This window comes from Pyrus communis, chromosome 16 (genome assembly GCF_041283825.1).
Source record: "Pyrus communis isolate YQ-2024b chromosome 16, ASM4128382v1, whole genome shotgun sequence".
Lineage (NCBI taxonomy): Eukaryota > Viridiplantae > Streptophyta > Magnoliopsida > Rosales > Rosaceae > Pyrus > Pyrus communis.
This window is the reverse complement of record NC_142580.1, coordinates 27,458,781-27,485,847: the sequence shown is the minus strand read 5'-3', so window position 1 is coordinate 27,485,847 and position 27,067 is coordinate 27,458,781. Positions and strand designations below refer to the sequence as shown.

The 27,067-nt window shown below is 38.8% G+C and overlaps 1 protein-coding gene and 1 pseudogene across 2 annotated transcripts; one reads left to right on the top strand and one right to left on the bottom strand.

The window, feature by feature from the left end:
• Positions 1-15,252: 15,252 nt before the first annotated feature.
• Positions 15,253-18,073, bottom strand: LOC137731133 (transcription factor MYC2 pseudogene; annotated as a pseudogene). The gene has a single exon (XR_015957888.1). The product of XR_015957888.1 is annotated as a transcription factor MYC2 pseudogene (transcript).
• A 5,071-nt stretch (positions 18,074-23,144) lies between these two features.
• Positions 23,145-23,552, top strand: LOC148690227 (secreted RxLR effector protein 161-like). The gene has a single exon (XM_088687221.1). It carries the CDS (start codon positions 23,145-23,147, stop codon positions 23,550-23,552), a length of 408 nt encoding a protein of 135 aa, XP_088543347.1.
• Positions 23,553-27,067: the final 3,515 nt, after the last annotated feature.

Genomic DNA, 27,067 nt, shown 5'->3' with positions numbered 1-27,067 from the left:
GTGGCGAAGTTAAGTTCCCAGACCAGCTTCTGTCGATATTGATGTTTACACAACAAAGTTTCTTATAAGCCTTCTCCTTGCTCGCATGATCTCTATCTCCGGTGGAACTTGTCCTCTGAAGGACCTGGCATGTTAGGCAATTAAGGCTCATGGTTTTTACAATTTGTGAAACCCTAGAGCCTTTAGGCTAAGCTTGCATATGAGGCACGAATGCGTGGGGATAGAGATGCAAACGGTTCTACCATCACAACATATTACAGTGACGGATTAGGGAGACGAGACAAAGAGATTGAAATATACAATGTTTTTGGTGGGTTAGTTTTTTTCTGGAGGCAAACTCATTGTGGTTGGAAAAATAACAACCAAATGTTATTTTTGTTACTTTGGTATTTGGATTAGGGTAATGCCAACCGGAAACACAGCTTAACCACTTCTAATTCGGGCCAACTAATTACCGATGCCAACCTTATCCAATTGGTCCAATTTTCATGCATGGTATAGCATAGGTTAATTAGGTTTATCCGTTTATATGTTGTGGTTTTGGTTATTAGTCTGTTATTCACGCAACAAATGAGGAGCAAAATATCAAGATTTTCTTTTTGTATAACCACAACCCAATTCAAACAACAGAAGAAAAAAAAAAAAACTCTATAATTAAACAAGGGAGAGAATCAATTAATTATAATATATGTTTTACCAAATCTCCAAATGTTTGCAAAATCCAAATACAAGTTAAGACCTAAGAGGGTTGGAGATGAGAGACAAGAAAACCCTAGATCTCTAGATACAAATTTCCCTTTCCATTCAAGCACTAAAGGGAAAACCCTATATCTTTCTCTCAATGGCCAGTCTCACTAAGGTTATTAGAAATTTAGGAAAACTAATGAAAATGGCTTAAAAACTTTGAGTTTTAATAATAAGGACAAAATAAAGGGTAAGGTGAATAGTACTAGGATTGACTTTTTAGTGTAAAAATGTGGTTTTTCGTTAAAGTGAATAGTACTGGAAGTTTTTTGTTAAAATTCCCTAGAAATTTAGGCATTTTGGATTGTAAGTTGTCATACAATTTGACTAGATGGGTTTGATGGATTGTGACCCATTCTGCCATGAAACCCAAAACTTACTTAACGCCCGATTTGAACTTAGCAAAGCAGTGGGGGGGTTAAAACTCTTGCTAATCAATTATGAATTCAATCCTTCTTTTAATTCTCCTTTTGATGAGGACTAGTGACAGTTAATCCTCAAGGCTTCCACACGCTATGATTGGCACCTAGTTGTGTGTCATAGCTACCCTAGCTATCCTATAAAGGCGGAGAACCTATTCAGTTGAAATTACACTAGAATCCAGTCTTTCTATAAATCAATACTCTTGATCACATTGTTTTGGTTAATAGTTATTCGTGCCCAATATCCAGTGTGATTCTATTATTCACATTATTCTTGTAAACATGATTTGGAACGTATTCCCTAGGCGCTGACAAGTGCTTCCTTAGGCACTGGCAAGTGCTTCCTATGCTGATCCTAGCGACTTTGAGGAGTATTTGTTCAACAAAAATAATAATAATAATAATAACAGTGGGAATAACTAAGTAATCACAATAAATTGTGCTTGTGCAAATGATGCATGGTGTGGAAACTAAATGCCAACTAGTTTGGCATGAGAGAGAGGTTGTTCTTGGATGTATGTTATCAAAGTAGCTAATTTAAGGTTTCTGATGGTTTTGGTGGTTTTGCAGGAGTTGAAGGAGGCTTATTGGAAGGTTCAGGACAAAAGGAAAGCTTATCCCTAAAGAACTAGAGTTTCTTGCACTTAGAGAAAGCTTGCTTTGCGTGGTGCATTCTTGCCCTTGTCGTTCTTCTTCCCTTCGCGCGGTTATGTCTCCCTTACAGCGTACTGATGCCTTGTATTTGTAGAAGCAGGGATCCTTCCAGGCTCTAGCTCGGGAATATCTTGGTTTCTTATCATTTTTCGAATGAGATAAGTCTTCCCTTCATCTTTTTATGGCTGCAGTTATAAGTTTCCTTTCGATATAATGATGCAGAGGCTAGGAACCTCGTGAAGCCTCTTTGAGCACACTGTCCAAAGTTTCTCATTTCCTGGACCAAGTCCCACAACACAACTTTATCTTTGGTTATGCTCCTCCCTACTTTCTCTCATCTTTTTCCTGCGTGAGCTTCGAAAGGAAAGATTCTTTTTTATACAATAAGATGAGCGCATGACTCTAGGTAAACATGTGATTTGGTTAGCACGCCATTGGTCTTTGGTTATTTCCTAAGTATTCTAGTTGTTTTACAAAGGAAAAGGGTAAGGTTAAAGCTATTCTCTCTCAAGCCTTCCTACGTAGAGCCAAAATCATGGACTTGGACTTTTGGTGCTCCCAAGTAGGCCCAAAGTTTTCCACAATTCTAATTCCATGCAGGCCTAGTGAACTTCTGTAACCATCCACACTATGAACCACTCAGCGAGCCCTGTTAAGTGGCTTAGGCTCATTACATGCTTGGCGTGACTCGAATTAATGTATTAATATTATAATACAGCTTGGCACGATGAATATGCATAATTTGCATGGGCTTGGCGTCCAATAAACTATTATTTCATTAGCGTGGCATGATCGTGAATTGGCACATTCTTCATTTCGTACTTTATGCATAGATATAAGCTCGACTTGTGACACTTCCACAACGATTGAGCTTTGAGACATGATTGGGCTTGTAGGTAACAATTTTGGGTCCAACAGAGCTCATATAGGAATCATAAACCTGTAGTGGACTGAAAAATTTGAGTGTCATACCAATTTGGCAAACTCATGAGTTCAATATATTAAACTAATAAGTATAATACTTATAAACTGGTAGGTTCTAAATTATGTGAAATTGGTACCAGGTGGAATAACCTGTATATAAAAATTATAATTCGCTGGACTGGCTAGTCAAGCCCGCTAGTCAACTAAGATAGATTTGTTAGTCAATAAATCTAAGATTCAAATACCAATTCCAGTTTCCAAAAACTATCCTAGTTAGCAAGGCTGTCGTTTGTTGCAAGTTATCAATGTGTCAAGTGAGCATAATGTTGACAATTGTAGTATATATGCAAGTAGAGATCGTTCTAGACCGAAGATTAACTAGGGATGTTAATCAACACAAATAAGACTTAAAAACACTAAACTAGACTCTATAGACTCAAAACTAACTTAAAACACTCAAAACAACAACAAACAATAAAAAAGACTCAATTCTAGACCTAACAAGTGATTTTGACGAAAATAAAACTTAAATTGACTCAAAAGACTAAAATAAAACAGATTTTGACTCAAATAACAAGACTAAATGAAAGGGGGATTGTTTTTGGCGAATTTAAAACTTAAAACAGAAACTTTGCATAAAACACTTTGTAAAAACGAATTTGGGTGAATTGAATGGGTGAAAGGCTAGTTAGAGGGTCCTTCCCCACACATGACATATGCATACAAACCAATTTCCAGTTATTATTCCTTTAGACTATGAATGACAATGCCCCAAATTAACCATGAAAAGCATAAATTAACTTTCAAATTTTCCTTAACTCATTAAATTCGATGGAATACGCATCGCAACCAAATTATCTTTCTCAAGTTCTCTATATGAAACACATGATAGAGATACATATCAAAAGTCATTAAGTTCTATGAAAGTCAAAAATATTGACAAGGCATTCATCACTATGAAACACATGAGACTCATGCCAAGGATTCACTTAACACGATTGTGACTAGCAACCTCCACTACTTGTAAATATAAGCAAATAACAATTAGATGAAATTCCCTTATACTCTAGCATCAAATTCATGCATGCAAATTAAGTATCGACCTTCAAACAACATACATAAACAAGTTTTGATAACTCAGATAAGCAAATCACATTCAAGACTTAATAGACAATAACTGGATGTAATCAATTCATATAAAACATATAATCATGGCTTCGAATTCACCTTCAACTATAAAGAAATTAGTTCCACATGATTGCAGAAATTAACAACGAAATCAACATAATTGTAAAACTAAAACAATGATAGAAGACACCCTAATGATGCTCTAGTACTCCCAAAAGCTTGGGCATAAGCATAGCACAAAGGCTTCTCCCTTCCTTCTTTCTCCTTGCTGCGACACAAATTGAATTTTTTTGATTTTCTCTCTGAGTTCTCCCCTATTTAGTGCGGCATAAATGTATATATATATATGTATATTGCATGAAAAAACCCTAGGGAAATCAGAATTAGGTCTAGGGTTTATAGAAATTAGGTGGGAGAAGGACTAGGGGGTGGCACAAGGCTTGGGCCTCAAGAAAAGGGTCAAAACCTAACTAATTTCTGAAAAGGCTTTGCACAATCCAAATCCACAAGGAATAAGGCCCATTCAATTCAGAATCCAAGAGGAAAAAGGTTAGGGAAATTTGCTAGAAATTAGGGCTTCTAGAAACTTTGTATTTTGTGGCAGATTTTGGTACTTCTAGAAGAGATAAAGGGGAAGGGTGCGGCACCCTTTTTGGAGCAGATAAGGCTTCTAGAAATTAGGTATTTAGGTCCCTTTGCAACTAGAAATAAGGTAGAACAAGATTAGGTTAGGATAAGATAGGATAAGGTTGTTTGGATAATGTTTTGGATAAGATAGGATAAGGTTCCTTCTTTGTAGTTGATTCCTTATCTTCAAAACTTCCAATTTTGCTTCTCCCACTCTTTAGCACATTCCTAGACACCTTTGGTCTTCAAATTCGTCCATCCATCTTGCTCCACTCATAAGCTATCCAATTGATACCCAAAACTCCTCCAAATGGCTCCAAAATGCACTTTCTTGCCAACTTTGCCATTAGGACCTGCAAACACACAAAAATAGCTTAAAACACTATAATAAGTAGTAATTAGCTAACTAATTGCAAGGAAACAACATAACTAAGTAGCATAAATATGCTCCTATCATATAATAGAGAACACATACCATTTAGATGTTCAACAGATATATGTACCATGTATGTGTGTGTGGAATGTGTGATACAATAAACATAACTTGAACTCAATAAACGTAACTTGAACACAAGATATTTTTTACCGGAAAAACCCACCTCTGGGTTAAAAAACTAAGGACTCTTCACTAAGTCTAATCCACTAGTGTAAACAAACGTTCATACAAAGACCACACAAAATCAATTCCTAGATCCATATCTAAGGAGCAGCTTTACCTTTGTGCAACCTTGCCTTACACGAGATGGACTCATTCGGTCTTTACGAAGTGGTAGCTCCTCCTGAGCTCATCACCTTGTGGCACCAAGATCAACATGATAAATGATATGATTTTATGATGTGCACATGAAATTTGGATTCAAATGACCAGTTAGATTCTTCAGTCAAACTGTTGAAGGAAGAATCTAACTTGAATCCAAAAGTTAGGTCTAAAAATGAATTTAAATCTCAAAACCAAACCAAGACATAAATGCAAAACCTTAAAAACAATGCAACCCTAATAGACTATGATTGGGTGTTTAATGCATGAGGAATGTTTGGCAGTTAGGGTTCATAAATGGAGAAGATGCAAGCTTCAAAACCTTAAAGCAACTCTCTATCTAAAACTAAGTTCTAAACCCCCCCCCCCCCCCAAGAACAAATATAAAGCCCTAGAAGTACATATACCCAAGGAAATGAGATTTTCCATCAGTCAACTTGTCCCAAAGACAATTGTCGACTGCAAAAGAGATATAGGCAAATCAATGCCAGAAATTGAGTACCATTAGAAAGGTGTCAGTTAGCCCATGTAGGCTATCTTAATCTGTGTGCCTAGACAGCTCGAAGTCAGCGCGCAAAACTGACTAGACAATCAAACTAGACAGAATGCAACACAAATAGAGATATGAAATGCACATGCATGAACAAAACTTTTGAGGTGAAATGACCCACTTCATGAACATTTCCTCTAGTAGCAATAACCCATAATTTGAGTATATTCTAAATTGAGCTTGTGAGAGTTCAATTACAATATTTGACAAGGAAAGCCAAACACTTAGGACTCTTTACATTCTCTCACTTTGGCTTTCCTTAACAAAATAGCCCAAGCCTATAACTAATTTCACTCAAAACCGACACTCAAGAGAACATCAAGCAACAGAAGAAGAACAAGTAACAACTTCTGCAAAAGAACAACTCTTGACAAGAACAAGTGAAATTTATCATGGGTAAAGGCTTGCAAGATATGAAGCACCAAAAAAAAAAAAAAAAAAAATTTCTCCCCCATTTTGTCATGGTAAGACAAAGAAATGGTGGAAAATCACACATAACAGTCAAATTTGCTACAAATAAACATGATAAGAACAACAAGAGCACATCAAATAAAGAAATTGCAATAGATCATATGGATATACCCAAGCAAAGTAAAGCAACAAATAGACTAGCAACAAGTAAGCACAAAAGATGCATGTGTTGTGAATCGAACTCCCCCATAAAGACAACTCCCCCATAAATGATGCTTGCAATATGAACAGGTTCTTGAACAGGATTAACACAAAAATTTGAGATTTGCACCAATAGACAACCAACAACATAACCACTAGATGAGAATGAACAACAATGTAGATTGAATATCTAGGCTTCTAAGAGATATGTAATTTGAAGAACACAAAAAGTAGACGTGCAATGCAGTTCTCAATGAACAAATTTTCAAGGGCATACACTAACACTAATAATGAAATTAATACAAGCTCATAATCTTGCAGTGATGTGTCAAGGTATGGGAGAAAGGATTTTGGATAACCATCTTAAAATCATAGATCCAAATCTTTAATCTCAAAAGAATTTTCAAAGTTAACCAAGCTTTTAATAATCCATTGACCGTAAGAGACAACACTTCCTACATAACATGGACAATGGACAAGACTCGCAAAAAAGTAAGGCAAAAGCTTTGAAGCAAAAGCCAACTTTGGTGAGGAACTTTGAATGAGGCACCAATTTGAGAAGTTCCAAGGTCATTTGAATGAAGGTGAAATTTTGATGAATCACCATTGATATTTGAGAGAATTGCATATATGACCTATGGAGGGGGATCTTGAGGCACCACTCATGACATTGCATGGAAGGCTAAATGAAGGGATTTTTCCCATTTGATAATATAAACTTTCTTTTGAAGATGCCCCTTTCATAAAACACTCTCCCATTTGAAGGAAAGGACAAAAAGGAGAGAATTGGCACATGGTCTAGATTATAGAGTAAGTAAAGTCACTACCACTCAATTAGGACCAAAACAACATTAAATTCAAGAACACCACAAGATTTGGATGATTGGAAAAATGATTTTTCAAGGCTATCAAGATAATAGGGACAACCTTTGACATCACAATGAACAATTATCCAAAGATAATCCCAAAAATATCATGAATGTATGACAGTTAAGATAAGCATATGGAGAGACAAAACGAAGGTATCTAATGAGCATGCTGACAAGACAGACACAACCTGGAAGTGTAGCTATTTAAAAAATTCAGTTCATAGCAGAAAGGCCAATAGACCGTCAAAGATCTTCGTACCTTCGATTATCTAGGGCTTTAGTGAATATGTCAGCTATTTGTTTTTCAGTTGGCACAAGTTTAATGTAAGAATCTTAGCTTCCACTAAATCTCTAATGAAATGATGCCTAATGTCAATCTGTTTGGTTCTCGAATGTTGGACAGGGTTCTTAGAGATATCAATTGCACTCATGTTATCACAATAATCAAGAAAAGTGGATTGAGATATACTGTAGTCATAAAGCATTTGTTTCATCCCCATCAATTGAGTACAACGGCTCCTAGCAACCATATATTCTACCTCGGTAGTACCTTAAGAGACGCAAGTTTGCTTATTGCTGTGCCAAGCAACCAAATTGTTCCCAACATAGAAAGCTCCTCCTGAGGTACTCTTTTGATCATCAATGCACCCAGCCCCAATCAACATCATTGTACCCAACCAGGTTTGTGTTGGTGTCATGAGTATATTAAAGTCCATAATCAGTGGTCTCACTCACATGCTTTTTGACCCTTTTGACTGCTTGGGACAGCTTTGAAACTATGCACATACCCCAACAACAAATGTGATGTCTGGTCGACTAGCAATTAGGTAGAGTAAACTTTCAATCATACTTCTATCAACATCCTTGCCACTTGAGTCCTTGTGAATTTTGGCACAAGTGCTCATAGGAGATCTAGCAGCTTTTGACCCCTCTAGATCAAACTTTTTCACCAAGTTCTTGGCATACTTTGTTTGAGAGATAAAGATGCCATCCTTTTCTTGTTTCACTTGGAGTCCAAGGAAGTAGTTTAATTCACCAACCAAACTCATCTCAAATTCACTTGTCATCATATCGATAAACTGTTTCACAAGAGAATCAGAGGTAGATCCAACAACTATGTCATCCACATATACTTGAGCAATCACAACATGATATTTAACCTTCTTAACAAACAAAGTTTTATCAACTGAACCACGAGTATAACCATGAGTAAGAAAATCAGACGACAACCTATCATACCAAGTACGTGGGGCTTGTTTGAGACCATAAAGAGCCTTCCTCAGTTTGTACACCCCATCTGGCTTGTGAGGATCCTTAAAGCCCTTTGGTTGTTCCATATAGACCTCTTCATTAAGATATCCATTGAGGAATGCGGTTTTGACATCCATTTGAAAAATTTGAACTTTAAATGGCATGCAGTAGCACAGAGAAGTTTGATTGATTCAAGACGAGCAACATGAGCGAAGGTTTCACCAAAATTAACAACTTCAAGTTGAGAGTATCCTTAAGCAACAAGCCTAGCCTTATTTCTGATTACATTCCATAACTCATCAGACTTGTTCTTGTAAATCCATTTTGTCTCAATAACATTAGTGTTCGATAGACGATTAACAAGGGACCAAACTTCATTCCTCTCAAACTGATTCAGCTCTTCCTGTATGGCTAAGATCCAATCATCATCAGTTAGAGCATCTTTGATATTCTTAGGCTCAATCTGGGAGACATAGCAAACATTTGCAACTTTATCAGCTATTTGTCTTCGAGTTCTAACTCCTTTGTCAATCGAACCCATAATTTCCTCATCATGATGACCTCTGGCCCATTTTGGGTTGTCTTTAAATAGGACATGAGAGTCTTGATCAGTGCTTGATTCACTCTCATTGTCACTTTCTAACACCACACTTGACTCACTAGAAGCATTATCTTGACTTACTAGAAGCATTATCATTATTCTTAGAAGATGGAAATAACACATTGTCATTTTCAGTTGCCAAAGAGGGAGGGACATCAATGTCATCAATCTTGACATTTATGGACTCCATGATGGTCTTTGTCCTCAGATTATAAACTTTATACGCCTGACTTATGTTGGAGTACCCCAAAAAAATTCCTTCATCACTCTTAGTATCAAATTTTGCAAGATGGTCTCGATCTCGTAGAATATAGCATACACTCCCAAAGACTTTGAAATACTTTACCATTGGCTTCTTACCCCTTCCAGAGTTCATAGGGAGTCACATTAGTGCCAGGTCTGAGGAACACACGATTTAAGATGTAGCAAGCAGTGTTCATTGCCTAAGCCTAAAAGTGTTTTACCAAGTTTTTACTATTAAGTAGCACCCTAGTCATCTCAATCAAAACATGTTTTTTCCTTTCCACTACACCATTTTGTTGAGGGGTGATTGGAGCATAAAACTCATGCTTGAGGCTGTTGGTTGAACAAAAATCATCAAAGTGAGTATTCTCAAATTCGGTTCCATGATCGCTTCTGATTCTGACCAGAGCATGATGGCTAGATAGAGATTCATTCAACATTACTTTGTACACAGCGAGGAACTGTTGAAAGGTATCAGATTTTTCCCTTAAAAAATATACCCAAGTGAATCTAGAGTAGTTATCCACAATTACCAAGATGTACTTCTTACCACCAAGAGATAAGGTCTGAATTGGTCCAATAAGATCCATATGAATCAATTGAAGAGACTTAGTTGTTCCGATGTCAGTCATTTTCTTGTGTGCCACTCTAGATTACTTTCCAATTGACATGGTTTGCAAACATATGAGTCAGAAATAGAAAGAGGTGGCAGCCCTCTCACAACCTCATGTTTGGACAACTTCTTGAGGTCTTTGAAGTTCACATGCCCAAGTTTCTTATGCCACATAACACTAGCTTCATTAATAGCTTTATGGCACTTAGAGTATTCAGCAACTTTAGAGACATAAAAAATGTAGTAATTGTCTTCAGATCTCGGGAGTACAAGCAAGTTATTTCCATGTTCTTCTACAATATGACACCCTCTTTTTGAGAAACGCATTTCATCAGCCACATCATCACACAACTGGCTAATGCTAATAAGATTTGACTTCAACCCATCAACATAGTTAACATTTTCAAGCTTAGGTAATCCAGGGATCTTGACATCACCTTTCCCTGTGATCTGAGACTTGTCTCCACCACCAAACACAACACCACCGTTAATTAAAGAAGTAAGAGATGAGAAAGCCTGTTTGTCTCTAGTCATGTAACGAAAGCATCCACTATCAACATACCATACATTTGGAAACTACAAGGCACTTATTTGAGTCCTTTTGAACCCACTTCGAACTTTGCTTAATATTTCCAGATAAAGAAGAATGAGCAAGGTAAAAATTTTTGTTGACTTTGATGACCAGACGGTCTATCTAATCCTTCAGCAAGTTGGTCTTTCTAAAGTACAATTTTCTACAGTTTAGACGAATGTGCCCAAATTCACCACAATGATGACACATAGGACGATATCTTGTCTTTGGACATGGTTTGACATTCTGAGATACAGGCCTAGATTCTCTCACAAATTTGGTTTTCGTGGGAATAGAATTTGAGCCACTTTCTACAAAACCAAGACCACTTTTGTCACTATGTTGTTTTCCAAAACTAAGTATCTTGTCAAAATTTTCAGCTCTAATAGTAAGGTGAATAACTTTATCATTTGCCTCATTCAGCTCAAGTAGCTGTTTTATGTTAGCGTCATGATACATCACATTGTTTACCTTCAACACATGAATTTGATTCTTCAAGTTTTCTTGAGATTTTAGCAAGTTCTAGACCTAAGCTTCAAGAGTAGAGATGACAACTTTATCTTCAACTTTGTCATTGCAATTACGAGCTTTCTCATTCAGCTCCTCAACATGAGCCTTAAGATAAGCAATCTTTTCATCCATTTCAATTTTGACTAGACGACGAGACTTGTTTTCCTTTTGTAACTCAATAACTTTCTTAGCTAGTTCAATCTTCTCCACTTTTGTAAAGCAAGTCTCATCAAATAGTGTATCACACTTAATGCACAATTCATCATAAGTCATCTCCTCATTGCCATTCAGAACAAAATCATCATCACTTAGAAACACTTCCTCAATTGGGGCAACAAAAGCAACCACCTTTTCTTCATCATCTGACGACTCATCAAATTGCACAGAACCTTGTTCATTGTCATCACTCCAAGCAACCATTATTGCCTTTTCTCGCCTTTGACCAATGAGTTTGGTGTTAGCATAATCAGACGCACGGTGCCCACTTCCACCACATGTAAAGCAGGGACCAGGTACCTTTAATAAACCTTTGTCTCATTTTCTAGTGAACCCTTTATTCTTCACTCCAGTGGATTGTTCTTCCCAACTGCTTGATGGCTTTCTAAACCATTTAGAATCCTTCCCTTTGTTTTTGATAATTCTTCTGAATTGTTTTACGAATAGAGCAAGATCATCTTCAGAGGCATGTCTATACACATCACCAACAACCTCATAGTTCTGAACACCATGAAGGGCCACTTCTTTTCCCTTCTTGGAGTCACTTTCATCCATGTCAACTCCATCTCATAGGTAATGAGTTTCCCAATCAATTTTCCAAGCTTGATCTAATTTAGGTCCTGAAACTCTTGAATGGCAGCCTTTTTTGCTTGAAATCTCTTGGGCAAGCATCTTAAAATCTTTTGAACAATGGTTGTTTCATCAATAGGCTTCCCTAACCCCAAAGCTTCATTTGTTAACATTTCAACTTTCTCATAGAAGATCGAGAAAGTCTTAGACTCGAGCACTCTCAAATCCTCAAATTTTGAAAAGGTCATTTGAAGCTTCAGATCTCTCACTTATTTATCACCTTCATGAAGAATTTGAAGTTTGTCCCAAGCTTGCTTGATAGTAGTACAATATCGTACATGGCAGAAACAATTGCATTTTTCGTTTTCCTATTTTTCATAGCCGAACCAATTTCTCCTTGAGTCCATTCACCTTTTGGTTTAATCACTGACTCTCCATTGACTAGCCTCAATGGAGCCTTCCACTCAAGAATGAGATAATCAATCGCAATAAGATCTTGTGCCTCAAGAAAGATTTTGAAACTTCTCGTTCCAAGCAGCATAAGTTGTACCATCAAAGAATGAAGGTGTATTACATGAGCTACAGACACAATCACGGTCTATGGTTAGATTCCACCCAATACCAGTAAATCCAGAGATCACTCTATGTATATCTAGAGCATGGCTCTGATACCAATTGAAATTGGTACCAAATGGAATAACCTGTATATAAAAATTATAATTCGTTGGACTTACTAGTCAAGCCCACTAGTCAACTAAAATAGATTTGTTAGTCAATAAGTCTAAGATTCAAATACCAATTCCAATTTTTAAAAAATATCATAGCCAGCAAGGTTGTAGGTCGTTGCAAGTTATCAATGTGTTAGGTGAGCATAACAGAGAACACATACCATTTAGATGTTCAACAAATATACCATGTATGTGTGTGTGGGATGTGTGACACAATAAACATAACTTGAACACAAGATATTTTTTGCTGGAAAAATCCACATCTGGGTTAAAAAACCAAGGACTCTCCATTGAGTCCAATCCACTAGTGTAAACAAAGGTTCATACAAAGACCATACAAGCTCAATTCCTAGATCCATATCTAACGAGCAGCTTTACCTTTGTGCAACCTTGCCTTACACGAGATGAACTCTTTCAGTTTTCACGAAATGATAGCTCCTCCTGAGCTCATCACCTTGTGGCACCGGGATCAGTACAATCAATGATATGATATGATTTTATGATGTGCACATTAAATCTGGATTCAAATGACCAGTCAAACTGTTTAAGGAAGAATCTAACTTGAATCCAACTTGGTCTAAAACCTTAAAAACAATGCAACCCCAATATACAATGATTCGATGTTTAATACATGAGGAAGGTTTGGTAGTTAAGGTTCATAAATGTAGAAGATGCAAGCTTCAAAGCCTTTAAGCAACTCTTTCTCTAAAACTAAGTTCTAAACCCCCCAAGAACAAATCTGAAATGCTAGAAGTACATATATCGAAGGAAATCAGATTTTCCATCAGCCAACTTGTCCCAGGGACACTTGTCGACTGCAAAAGAGTTCTAGGAAAATCAATGGCCAGAAATGACTACCATCAGAAAGGTGTCAGTCAGTCCATATGGGCTGTCTTAATCAGTGTGCCTAGACAGCTGGTAGTCAGTGCACAAAACTGACTAAACAATCAAACTAGACAGAATGCAACACAAATAGAGATATGAAATGCACATGCATGAACAAACCTTTTGAGGTGAGATGACCTAATTCATGAACATTTCCTCCAGCAGCAATAACCCATAATTTGAGCATATTCTAAAGCTAGATTAAGCTTGTGAGAGTTCAATTACAATTTTTGACAAGGAAAGCCAAACACGTAAGAGTAGACTTTATAGTATGGTTCTTATAGTTATTAAACTCAGACGAATTTAGCAGTATTGTTATACGTATCAAACTCAAGTTGTCTTATTCCTATATATAAGTATCACACTCACTTAAACTACCGTTAAAGGCCTAGAGGTATTGCACGGCAATATTAAGTTCATAACTAAGGATCGAACTCAATACCATTATTAAATCGTCCTCATCATCGATATGAGTTAAACTTTAGACTTGACACATACAAGTGCAAAATAAATCCACCAAAAACAATAATGCAAGTGGTTAGTTTTAAGTGACAGAGTTGTGAGTTTTCTAAACTGTGGTTGCTTGTTTCTAAATTGCGCTATCCAGATACTCATTTTTACTTCCCATACATTACTCTCAATTTCCCATCATCGAATCAACTGAATTGAAGACGGTCAGTCGACAAAAATCAACATAGGTGTGTGAAAGGTAAAAAGAGATTTGTCAATAACACTACCCTTCTTATAAACTCCATCAAAACCTCAATTGAATGCACCCCTTCAAACTTCGGTGATATAGACAGCAAGACCACATTTTTTTTTTTAATCATTTTTTTGTTTTTGTATTTTTTAGGTACTTGAAATTTTGAGGGATGCAAAGGCATCAAGGGTTACATTGTGATTGAACTTGAATATTTGATTCATAAACTCTTCAAATAAGGTAAGGGCAGGGGGAATATCCCACCATGGCAGTGGCAGATCCTTTTTAATCCACAAGTGTCGGTGCATTTTCAGCAATAAGAAATATAGATTCAAACCCATTTGGGGCTAACAATTCAACCCTTCAAAGTTCAAAATATAACCGGAATAAGTGGTTCAGTAGTAAGGGAGCAAGGTGAGAGATTCAAACCCAATAAACGAAAAAATGTGAAAGATTTCGGATTCGATGCTTCGAACTGGTGAATTTACTTGACTGTGATCACATATAGGATGAAATTCGTAATAGTCTCTTTTTTAAGAGAAAAGAAAGTTCAAAATGTAACTATATGCTGAATTTATTGGACTAAACGACATGCCAAAAACAAATGCTTGCACCAAAAATAATAATTTTCAAAATTCAAACTAAAATCTGTGAACTGCTCGGCACACAAGAGTTGAACCACAACCAAGTTGGCTATAGTCTCCAACTCCCTCCGTCAAATTTAGATTAGTTTAGAATATCCATTGAATTCCGAAAGGAAAACGAAAACAACTTGAACAAGTAGCAGCACTTGTGCAGGAAAAAAAAAAAAAAAAGTTTTAGCAAAACATTCTTGGTACTATTCAATTTTAACGAAAATGATATTTTTACTTTAAAATGTCACTTTTGGTATTATTCATTTACAACACTTTTTTGTCATTTTGATTAAGAGATGTGTTATTGGCATTCCAAAAATTTCATTCTACACTCCTGTATTTTTTTTTCTAAATATAGAAAGTTTGAAGGTTAAAACTCGAAATTTTCAAACCATTTCCATTAGTTTTCTAAAAAACAAAAAAACCTCTCAGGCAGTCTCCGTTCTGAAATACAATGCTTTGCTGCATTCCGTGAATAATACATACTTGAGACCTTCCAATTTATATACACAGAGGAAAGAAACACAGAAAAATTGTTCGAGTGGTTTCATATCCTCGAATCCAAGTAACCTTAAAATCAATTTCTATACTTGAACAAAATACCAAAACACAAAATCTACCCGAAGACAACGAAGTAGAATAACTATATTACAGACTACCGAGCAGAGCTCTATGCATTGCTGGGAGCCTTAAAATGTCCCGAAGCCCTAACCCACCAACTGGATTGGATTGGATTGGATTGGATCGGATTGGAATGTTTCTGGATGGATTGTCAAGTCTGGCGGTTTTCCCCGACTTTCGAATGTAGAGCTAACCTGAGATGATCCTGCGTATAAATTCGGCTACCCATTTTCACAGTGGCTTGTTGGATCATCAAATCGTTGACTACAGAAACGCTGGCATGGTGTACATCCATGTCGAGCTCCTTGAGAGCCGCCATTAACCTCGCGGCCGGGTGGTTCTTCTTACAACACTGAATTCGAATCATGGCGTCCCGCCCGATTATCTTCACATCAATGTCCATGTCTAACAATTTACTACTACACCCTTTCAGTTCCTCCTCTGACATAATTGAACCCGAAGACCTCGAATCTTTGCAGGGCAAGTGATTGTTCATCGACTCCAATTGCTTCTGTAACTCCTCCTTATCCGTCTCCACCGTCTGCAGCTTCAACTTGAGCTCGTTGATGTAAGATATGGCATCTCCGAGCAGCGACGCTTTGTCCATTTTCGAAACGTTTGGGACTACTGCTCGGAGGGCGTAGAATCTCTGGTTAAGCTTCTCTCTTCTTAGCCGCTCTGCTTCCACGTGATTCAGCGGCTCTTCTCTCCCATTCGCCGGTTTCCGACCCCGTTTTCTAGGTCGTTTTTCCGGGTCAACAACTCGGCTACTATCCGCCTCCCGAACCGCCGACGCTTCGAGGTCCGAGTGATCTGAATCGGCACCGCCGCTCGATTTGACCACACAGCTGGACGGCAAAATCACTCCCGAACTAAAAGACAATATCCCCTCGTCGTTGCTACCCCGCGATGGCGGAGAACTCTTCTTCTTGCTGTTGTTATCCTCGGCTGCGGTAATTTGGGAATGCCCCGAGAAAAATTTCCCATTGGCGCTGTAAGAGCTCCTCTTGCTCTCCCCGAAATTCAAAATCTCGCCTGATTCGGGCTTCAACGAATGCGTATTGGAATTGCAATTCTTCACGCTGCTCCCGTCGTAATCGGAGAAATTGAGCTCCATGGTCAAGAAGCTCTGCGTCTGCTGCTGTTGTTGTACTTGCTGCTGCAATTGTGGTACTTGAATCGGGCTCGGGTTCTCGGATAAGCTACTGGAGCTCGGGTGGTTGTCGAACTGCACCGGCTTTGAAATTAGCTGGTTGCTGGTGTTGGTGGTTGCCGAAGTATTCACCGGGTCCTTCACTTCCATGGTGGTGGTCGACGGATCGTTGAGCCAGAGCGACGAAGGGTCGTTCTCGCCCTGATCGGCGGTGGCGCCGCCGCTCATAGGGCAAGAACCGACCTCCAAATTGTTCAAATCAAACAGAACCCTGACCTTATTCATCAGATCGGAGCTCTGGTAGATGAGCTCGGTCGATCCCAACTCCACAACCCCATTCGCCGTCGGAACGCAAACCATAGTCTGCAGCCCGAACATCTGGCCCTGTCGCGCCCGCTCGCACGGAGAAACCGCCAGCCGGTCCGGTCCAGCAACCCAGACCGGGGCGGAGTGAAAAAAGGCCTGACCCGGAAGCCCGCCGCCGTTGACGAACGACTGAGTCATGGAAAGGAGAAAGAACCACTCAGTATCAGTCACTTCTTGATCCACGACGGCGTCGTCTGCTGACGTGTCGGCGCCGGAAATCAAGGAGTTGAGGTCTCGGAGGACTTTCTTGCGGTACTCTTGTTCGGCGGCGGATGTCGTCGTTTTGGCCTTGGCCTTAACCTTGTCCCTCTCGTCTTTGTAAAATCCTTCCCCCCATCCGAGAACGGCGGAGCCGGAGTAGTCGTAGGAGGACTGCCAGAAGATGGCGTAGGTCCAGCTCTCGCGCGCGCCTTCGATCAGGGCCTGGAGGCGCTGCATGAGCGTCTCCTGGTCATGCATCTCCTGGTTGAAGGGCGTGACAAAGGGCTGGAATTGGGCGGCGACAGGGGGCTTGGGGTAGTCAGAAGTGGAGGCCGCGGATTGCGGCTGAACCGGGGCGTGAGCAGGTTGAGGCGTGGGCTGGGCCGGCGGAGCCGCCCAAAACGACGTCAGATCCGATGAGCTCATAAACGCCTCCATCAAGGACGCGTTGTCGTCCGTCCACAGATTCGTCGTCGGCGGTATCCGGTAGTCCGTCATGTGATACGCAGCGTTTTGGGGATGGGATTGGTTGGGTGTGTAGAGAGAGAAAGTAGAGAGAGGGGGGGGGGGAGAATTTTGGGTTGGGGAGGGTATGGAATTGCGTAAGGGGATTTTATGTGGACTGCATTCGAACTGAAGATGTATCTGGGGAGGAAAGTGAGAGGTAAAAGAGAAGAGAGTGAGTGGTCCGAGTAGAAATTTCCAGGAAAGCATTTTGGCCGATTAATCGGCAGCATGCAAAAGCCGGCGTATACGTAGGGCACGCGCGTGAAACTCTTTGACTTTTGACCGTGTTGGACTGGTCACATTACCGCACGAGCAGCAATGCGTGGAACAGAATGTGATGATATTATTAGAAAATATGCCATGGAACTCAACATTTTAGGATAGTTTTCTGGTAACTAATAATTGTTTAGATCGTTATTTGGGTGTTAATGTGGGTGAAATTAGCATCCAATTACAAGAACCGAGATTATTCCGATATCTTTCAACTACATAAAAAGGATGAATTTATCCACAAATTGTTGCAATCATATTTAGAATCAGATTGTGATCGTGTAAATCCTAGTAAATATAAGAATATATCTCATATTCCTATTAAGAGTTGATTACCTATTAAGAGTTGTAATCCTAAAGGGTAATATTTTTGCCTATTATTCTACTATAAATAAAGGCACAATAAGATGATACAAACACACCTCACAATTAATTCACTCCCTCTTCTCCCTCAATACCGCCGGCCTTCTCTCTCTAATCCCTTAGAATAGTTCAATCAAATAAGCCTATAACACGTTATCAGCACGCTCTTACCAGAAGATGAGGAATTGACAGATTGTTGGAGGAGGCTATGTTCCACAAAACTCAAAGGCTCTTCTTTGTTTTCTGCCAATCAGGTACGCTTAAAATAAAGGAAGATATTTGAAATGTCCACGAAGCATTAAGACATTCCCCATGATGCATGAACCCCTCTATGTCTATATTTTCCTTACGATATATATATATTGTATATGTTCATATATTTGTTTCATGCATTACGCAATTAAATTGCTATGTGGAATTTGTGAGTTAAAGCATATAAATAAATTAGAAGCAATTTAGGGTTTTTCAAACCCTAGGGATTTCAAAAAAGAAAGGGAAAGAAAATTGGGCATGGTGCAGCACCACCGTCGACAACACCATGCACCGTCACTGGCCTGAAGCCCAGTTACATGGACTGCCGCAGCAGCCTTTAGGCTTACTCCTCTTGCCTGAGCCCACTTGCAGCTTGGCCCGACTTGCCAGCAAGCCTTTGCGCTTGTTGGGCTTTGATCTTACCTCGGCCCACAACCAAACAACCAGCCTAGTAGGCTGGGTTCCCGACCCAAAGACCAGGCTCCAGCTTCAGTTGGGCCTTCTATGTGCTAATCCACAAGCCCACTTCGGCTGGGCTTGTCCTCGTGCACCCCTTTGGCCCAATACCGACAGTCTTGTTTGTTGCCCAATACCAGCAGTCTTGTTTGTTGGGCTTGCCCAGTCCCCTCACCTCGTGGCCTGCAGCCACTCGTGGGCTGCCTTTTGCAGCTACCCCGAGCCCAAATCTTTTTGAGCTATGTTTTTTCGACCCAATGCTATTATTTTAGCATTATTTTGCTTCCACGATCGACCCTGTTTGGTCCCGATCTATTGAATTCATTAAAAGTGACATGCAGTCCATTAATCTGATAATAAATCCAAAATTATTGACCTGAAGATCACTTTTGGACATTAACGATTCAATAATTGATTTGTATACTTTGAACCATTGACATTCTTTCATAGTAACGAAGCTCTCACACTTGAGTTCCCAAAGAAACTCAAATCCACTACACTTAAATCAGTATATTGCACTGTGTTTATTGCAAGAACCTCTACTCTATAAACTAATCATTCATAAAACTAAATTGAACTTGTAGTTTCATGATTAGTGCCTTTGAAACCCGAAGTTTGATTCAAAACTTACCATATGAAACCTGTAGTTTTCATGCATAAATTAAACCAATACTTGTCTATAGAACCTGAATGTTCTATGATATATGTCTATAGATCACCATATGACTAATCATGTTTTTTCCCTCTGTTTTAGGGACATGTCGAACTTAAACAAGCTCGATTTCAACACTTTGGAAGTATCTGGAAGAAACTATCTTAAATGGGTTCAAGACGTGAAGTTCTATCTCACTACAATAAGTATTAGAGCCACCATCAAAGCACCTATCGACGACAAACCTGTTGACAAAGCTCAGAAAGTTACTACAATGATCTTCATTCGAAAACACATCCATGATGCTCTGCAGACCGAGTACCTTGCTGAGGAGTACCCACACACCCTCTAGCTTGCTCTGTCTGACTGTTTTGATCACCAGAAAGACGTATACTTGCCTGAAGCAAGACACGACTGGCAACATCTTCGCTTCTAAGACTTTAAGTCTATGAATGAATACAACTTTGAAGTTTGTAAAATTCGATCACTGCTGAAGTTCTGTAAAGTGGAACTAACTAAATTAGATCTCCTAGAGAAGACCTATTCGACTTTTCATGCCACTAATATTGTTTTGTAGCAACAATATAGGGCATAGAAGTTCACCAAATTTTAGGATTTGATCTTTGTACTTCTTTTCGCTGAAAAGTAGAACCAACTTTTGATGAAGAATCATCAAGCTAGACCAATTGGCACAAACGCCGCGCCTGAAGTGCATGCGACCAATTCTAGCAGCAACAAACGATGAAAGAATCATTGTGGCTGTGGAAATGGCGGCAAGCCCAACCACGGGCCCAAGGTCAACAGAGTGCTAGCCCCAAGGGTAGAAATGTGACCCAGCAGCGTCCACCTCTTACCCCTAAGGCCCCGAACTTCAAGAATAAAGGCAAAAAATCTCGTTCAGTTAGCTTCTACTGAAATTGAGATGTGCTACCATTGTGGATCAAATGATCATTGGTCATGCGTATGCCGAGCTAACTCCGAGGCTATTGCCAAGTATCATTCCCGTCGTTAGTCTAAGTTTGCTCATGTGGAACATCCTACATCAATGGAGATATCGGATTTTCAGGAGGCGTCAACTCCTATGGATGAATAAATTAGACATGTTTTTAGGGTGTTTACCCTTAGTGGCCTAACCTACTAGGAGTGGTCAGCCCCTCTCCCCTATTTTTCTATGTTTATGGTTTAATTTTGAACAATTATTCTAAGTATTTAGAATAATTTGTTTGGTTTTGGTTTGTTTTGAATTATGGATTGTTATTTCATGGATATTATTTCTCAAATTGCTTAATTGAATGAATGGACTTATATTTATGCATGTGACTAATTCAATCAATTTATTTCTAGGTATGTCTAGTGGGGAAGTTAGTTGTCTGGCTGATCGTGCTATCATGCACACCATCTTGTGTGAGCAACACTATTTTACTAACTTAATACTTAAGAAAGCACCTCTGACAACTCTTTCAGGCCGATCCAACTTGATTGAAGGATACGAAAAGACACGTATCATGTTGTCGAATGGTACAGTCTTAACCATTAAAGAGGCACTCTATTCTCCATGTTTCGAAAGAACGTTGTTGAGTTTTAGAGATATTCGAGATAATCAATATCATAGTGAAACTACTGAAGATAATGGTTTTGAATTTCTTTGATTCACTTTGTACGAATATGGCCAGAAACGTATTCACGAGAAGTTGGAATGTCTCCCAAGTGGGTTGTACATCATAACCATTTGTGGCATAGAAGCCCATCATGTGGTCGGCCTTATGCCTGAGTTATATAACACTTTGCTTCTTTGGCATGACTGTTTGAGACATCTTGGATGTGACATGATGCACCGTATCCTCAAATCATCACATGAGCATTAGTTACCTCTCTACGTTGGATTCTCGCCATGCAAAACGTGTTCTTTAGGAAAGTTGAATACTCAAGCCTCGATTACAAAGATTATTCATAACCCCCCTAAATTTCTTCAGAGGATTCAAAGGGATATTTGTGGACCTATCCAACCAACTTGCGAGACATTTAAATATTTTATGGTGTTGGTTAATGCATAGACACGATGGTCACATGTTTGCCTATTATCCACTCACAACGCTGCGTTTGCTAAACCCCTAGCTCAAATCATTAAGCTAAGGGCTTACCACCCTGATTATCTGATTAAGTCGATTCAACTGGATAACGTTGGAGACTTTATGGCACGGACTTTTAACGATTATTGCATATCAGTAGGGATTGATGTGGAACATCATGTACCCCACGTTCACACCCAAAATGGCTTGGCAAAAGCTTTCATAAAGCATCTTCAATTGATACCTTGGACTTTGGTTATAAGAACTAAACTGCCGGTATCTGTCTGGGGCTATGCAATATTGCACGCAACTGTGTTAGTCCGCCTGAGACCCACTGCTACCCAACCACATTCAGCGTTACAGTTGGTCACCGGATACGAGTCTGCCGTCTCGCATTTACTAGTGTTTAGGTGCACCATTTATGTGCCAATAACACCGCCGCTACATACCAAAATGGGTCATCGGAGAAAAATAGGAATCTATGTCGGTTATGATTCGCCATCAATTAATTGCTATTTAGAACCTTTCACAGAAGATCTCTTTGCTGCACGTTTTGTGGATTGTCACTTTGATGAGACATTCTTCCCATCATTAGGGGGAGATAAGCATGCTAACGCTCCTGTAGAACACCGCGAATTGTCGTGGTATGCTCCCACTATGTCTCATTTAGATCCCCGCACTGCCCAGTCTGAAACTGAGATGTGACGAATTATAGATCTTCAGAGCATGCTATATGCTTTTAATGATCTAGCTAAGGTGACAATATCACATATACCCGCTGCAAATGCACATGCAAGGATCGATGTACCCCGCGTACGTCGACAACCTGCCTGGGAAGGCTGGAATGTCCTCAAAGGTGGGGAAGCCGTACCTTCCACGAGGCATGGTACATTGGCGGCTAGCCAATCATTTGCTTTGACCCTAAAGCTTGGCAAACCCCTGTGTATCTCTATGGGGATCTAGATACGAAAATATATATGAAAGTTCCATAAGGATTTCCATTAACTGGTTCAAATAGTTCTAGACCACGGAACACTCTCTCAATTAGGTTGAGAAGGTCGCTCTACATATTGAAACAATTTGGGCGGATGTGGTATAACCGTCTAAGTGAATATTGAACAAGTTAGGGTCATGTGAACAATGAATTATGCCCATGCGTGTTCATAAAGAAGTCACATTCCGGATTTGCAATCATTGCAGTTTATGTCGGTGACATGAACCTCATTAGGACTCTTGCAGAGCTTGAGGAAATTGCCACGTACTTGAAATCGGAATTTGAGATGAAAGATCTTGGGAAAACGCAATATCGACTCGGCCTAGAGATCGAGCATTGTTTGGGTGGAATCCTAGTACATCAATCGAACTACTTCCAAACAGTGTTGCGACGTTTTAATGAGGATAAAGCAAAGCTTTCGAGTACATCTATGGTTGTTCGGACTTTAGATGCTAAACGAGATCCCTTCCGTTCAAAGGGGGATGAAGAAAAGATTTTGGAACCCGAAGTTCCTTACCTAAGTGAAATCGCTCAGTGCATTAGACCCGACATCTCCTTCGCTGTTAATCTTTTGGCTAGATATAGAAATGTGCCCACGCACAAGCACTGGAATGGTGTTAAAAACATTTTCTACTACCTTAAGGGTACGACAGATTTAGGCTTATTCTATACCTGCGAATCTTCAAGTGTTGCCACCCCTTATGGTTCTCGAATTAATTATCGCCTTGTTGGTTACGCAGATGGTAGATATCTGTCTGGCCCATATAGGGCATGTTCTCAAACCGGCTATGTCTTTACTGTTAGAGACACCGCTATATCTTGGAAGTCTACCAAGTAAACGCTAGTTGCGACTTCTTCGAACCATGCTGAGATTCTCGCCCTGCATGAAGCATCATGTGAATGCTTTTGGCTTAGAGCAGTTATGGAATATATTCGAAGCACTAGTGGTCTTACTTCTGTCTTTGACCTTCTTACGACAATCTTTGAAGACAATGCAGCATGTATCGAACAGTTAAAGAAGGGATACATCAAGGGAGACAACACCATGCATATAATGCCAAAGTTCTTTTACTCACACCAACAGCAGCAGCATCAGAACATTGAAGTCAAGCAAATCTGTTACTAGGACAACCTGGCCAATCTCTTCACAATGTCATTGCCCAAGTCTACTTTTCAGAAGCTTGTTCAAGGAATCGGTATGCGTAAATTATCTGAGTTGAATCGCTTGTAGTTCTCTTATTTGGAAGTTATGCCTAACTCATAAGGAGTATCGAGAAGCATACTCACTTGATCTCAATGTACTCTTTGTCCTACGATTAGGAGCATTTTTCCCACTAGGTTTTTGCTACCTAATGAGGTTTTGATAAGGCACCCATCTTGGGATGATCATACTCCGTTGAGTTCACTACTTTCGTCATGTCTGACGTTTGTTTTAGATTTATGCATACTTCCCACTTTTTTCCTTAGTTTATGGGTTTTCCCCATGCCTTGGTAAAAGGGTTTTACCACAGCGAGGTCTTGTGAGTTTGACTACCAATGCATACTTTCTTAAATTTGAGACTCGCGTTCACTCATTGTGTCGATGACTTCATCAACTATTCTACCTTCTTTGTTAAAGATCTGATGTGATGGTTTGTTGAGTATTTACACACTCAAGGGGGGTGTTTCAGCCATATTTAGAATAGGAATGTGATTGTGTAAATCCTAGTAGATATATGAATGTATCTTATATTCCTATTAGGAGTTGATTACCTATTAAGAGTTGTAATCCTAAAGGGTAAGGTTTTTGCCTATCCTTCTACTATAAATAAAGGCAAAATGGGGTGATACAAACACACCTCCCAATTAAATCACTCTCTCTTCTCCCTCAATATCGCCGGCCCCTTCTCTCTCTAATCCCTTAGATTAGTTCAACAAATAGGCTTACAACACAAATAGAATAATTAGTCGACTTCTTATTTGGGAAATTTTTGCCGCATATTGATTTTAGTGGCAATGTCGACCAAGGTCTAGCTCAGCTGAACAACCTTGCAATCATCCACTTCAACTTAATTGGTTCCACAAACAAGAATTTGCTATAAAAATTTTGTCTGTCACCCAACAAAACTCTCTCTACACTCCACACGTTTACTCATCTACTGGCTTTCTCCCCTGCCTTTCGGAGAGGCACCTCTTCCATTCCTTCTGTCATGGCTCTTCCATCCTTTCATTATGATCACTTCTCCATCCTTTGCGGTGGCTTCTCCATCCTATGTGGTGGTTTTTTCTTAATAAGGCACCAATCCTAATCTTCCCACAAATCAATAACGATCATCCATCACTTGAGTCATGCTTAAAGTCATGGAAGTCCTCCTAAGGAGTTTTGTTTTCTCAGGGACAGAAATCCCCAAGAGTACTAGTACGTAATTTCACCCATGTCGACTACTAGTTTTTCTCTCTATTATGGGAAATAAAACCTCCATAAGCATCAAAGTTAGAACATTCGACTTCTAAGACATAGTTTGGTTTAGTGGATTAATCATAGAGAACTTCAGGTCTCTACTTGAGTGGCGAGTGTTAGGAAACTTCATGTTTTTGTGGCACTTCATTCGAAACTTCAGGTTCGAGTTGAAAGTATAAACTTCGGGTTCATAATACTTGCAAACAAACACATATTTACAAGACAATATATATATATATATGTATGTATGTAGAGAGAGAGAGATAGAGAGAGAGAAAGAGAGAGAGAGTGAGAAAGAAAGCAATTATAAAACAAATATAATGAAAGCCAGTAGCTTTAGCTCTGGGACCCTTCTTGTGAAAGTATAGTGAAATAGGTTGGTTGACACTTGGAGGCACAAAATAGGTTGCGAGTCTAAAAAATGTTGGAGTTATTGGCCCAAATTTTTATTTCTATTTTTTCAAGCCGTGGCTCCAGCGCTGGATTCGGGTTTTTAAAACTTTTTTCTTCTTCATTTTTCTTTGTTTATTCACACAAATTTAATTCACCACAATTATCTTAGCAGTAATATAAAATAATTGTGAACACTAATTTGAGTAGAATGTGTTAATCAGCAATAAAAAATTAGGGTCCATGCTCAATGATGAATATTTCATGCAATCAGGCTGAAAAAAAATATCGACGAAGATCGTGTTTTAGAAGAACTAGGATTGCAATGATGAATCTTGTGAACGGTTTGTAAGAGTTCCTCCTCCAATATTGGATTTCTATCTTTAAAGCATTGTATCATGTTCAACATAAAAAGAATAAATTGAACACTAACAAGTATATTAATTCAATAAAATAAAATAAATTAATCATAATAAAAGCGTGCTGATAACATGTTGTTGCCTATTTTACTGAAGGGAGAGAGAGGGTGCAGCATAGAGAGATGAAGAAGGGCTTGAGGAATTCTTTTGTGGAGACATAAATTAACTACATTCAATAGGAGTACGTCATGTGGACTACAAGCTCAATATGACGATTCTATCGTTAACGACATGAGTAGACCATATAGCAGACCATATACACAACCATAATGGGCTAAGCAAAGTCGCCCATTTGAAACAAAGCATTTGGGTCTTGATAGAAGTCATGGTGTAAATTGATAAGATTTTTACCACCAAAGAAAGTAGGGATAAAAACACTTAAAATACTTGTAAGAGTACAAGGTAATCGTAGTATAGTTGGCTTTAACAAGGTCGTTCTCCACAGGAATTGGATGAATAATTTATGTCAAATCAAGTCTTAATTAATTATCTAAAACAAAGTTTGAGAAAATGTTGATTTTGTGATTTAAAATAATAAAAAGGAATTTAATAAAAATAATTAAATAAATCGAAAAAATAAAATAAACTAAAAGAAAATGGTTTTTGAAAATTAAATTGTAAACGCACTAGGGTTCCGCCATCACCTTAACAATCCTATATAGTTCTTCCAATTACTTATGACTTATGCATGCATATTTTGAAGGTTAGATTTTCCTAATATATGCCTATTTGGACTCCCAACATAAAATGTATATCAAACATGCAATATGTCTGTGGTATTCAGTTCAAATCTAAACATGCAAGACTCGTTAAGCTTTGTGAAAACACTTTGAAAAACCATACAACCCTTAAGACGTGGTATTCATCCTAAGTGAACTTGCATATATTAACCGCAAGAAGCCTTCATCAATTTCAAGGACCGACCTTTGACGAAAATTGCATCAAATTACTTTTCTAAATATCCTAATGGTGATCAAATATCAAGACAAATAGATAGTTTAAACATGGTGATTAATAATTCAAAACCTACATGCATAATATCATGAATAAATTGAAAATAAACTACATATTTTTGTTAAGGCTGATGGCCTTGCCCTAGCAAAC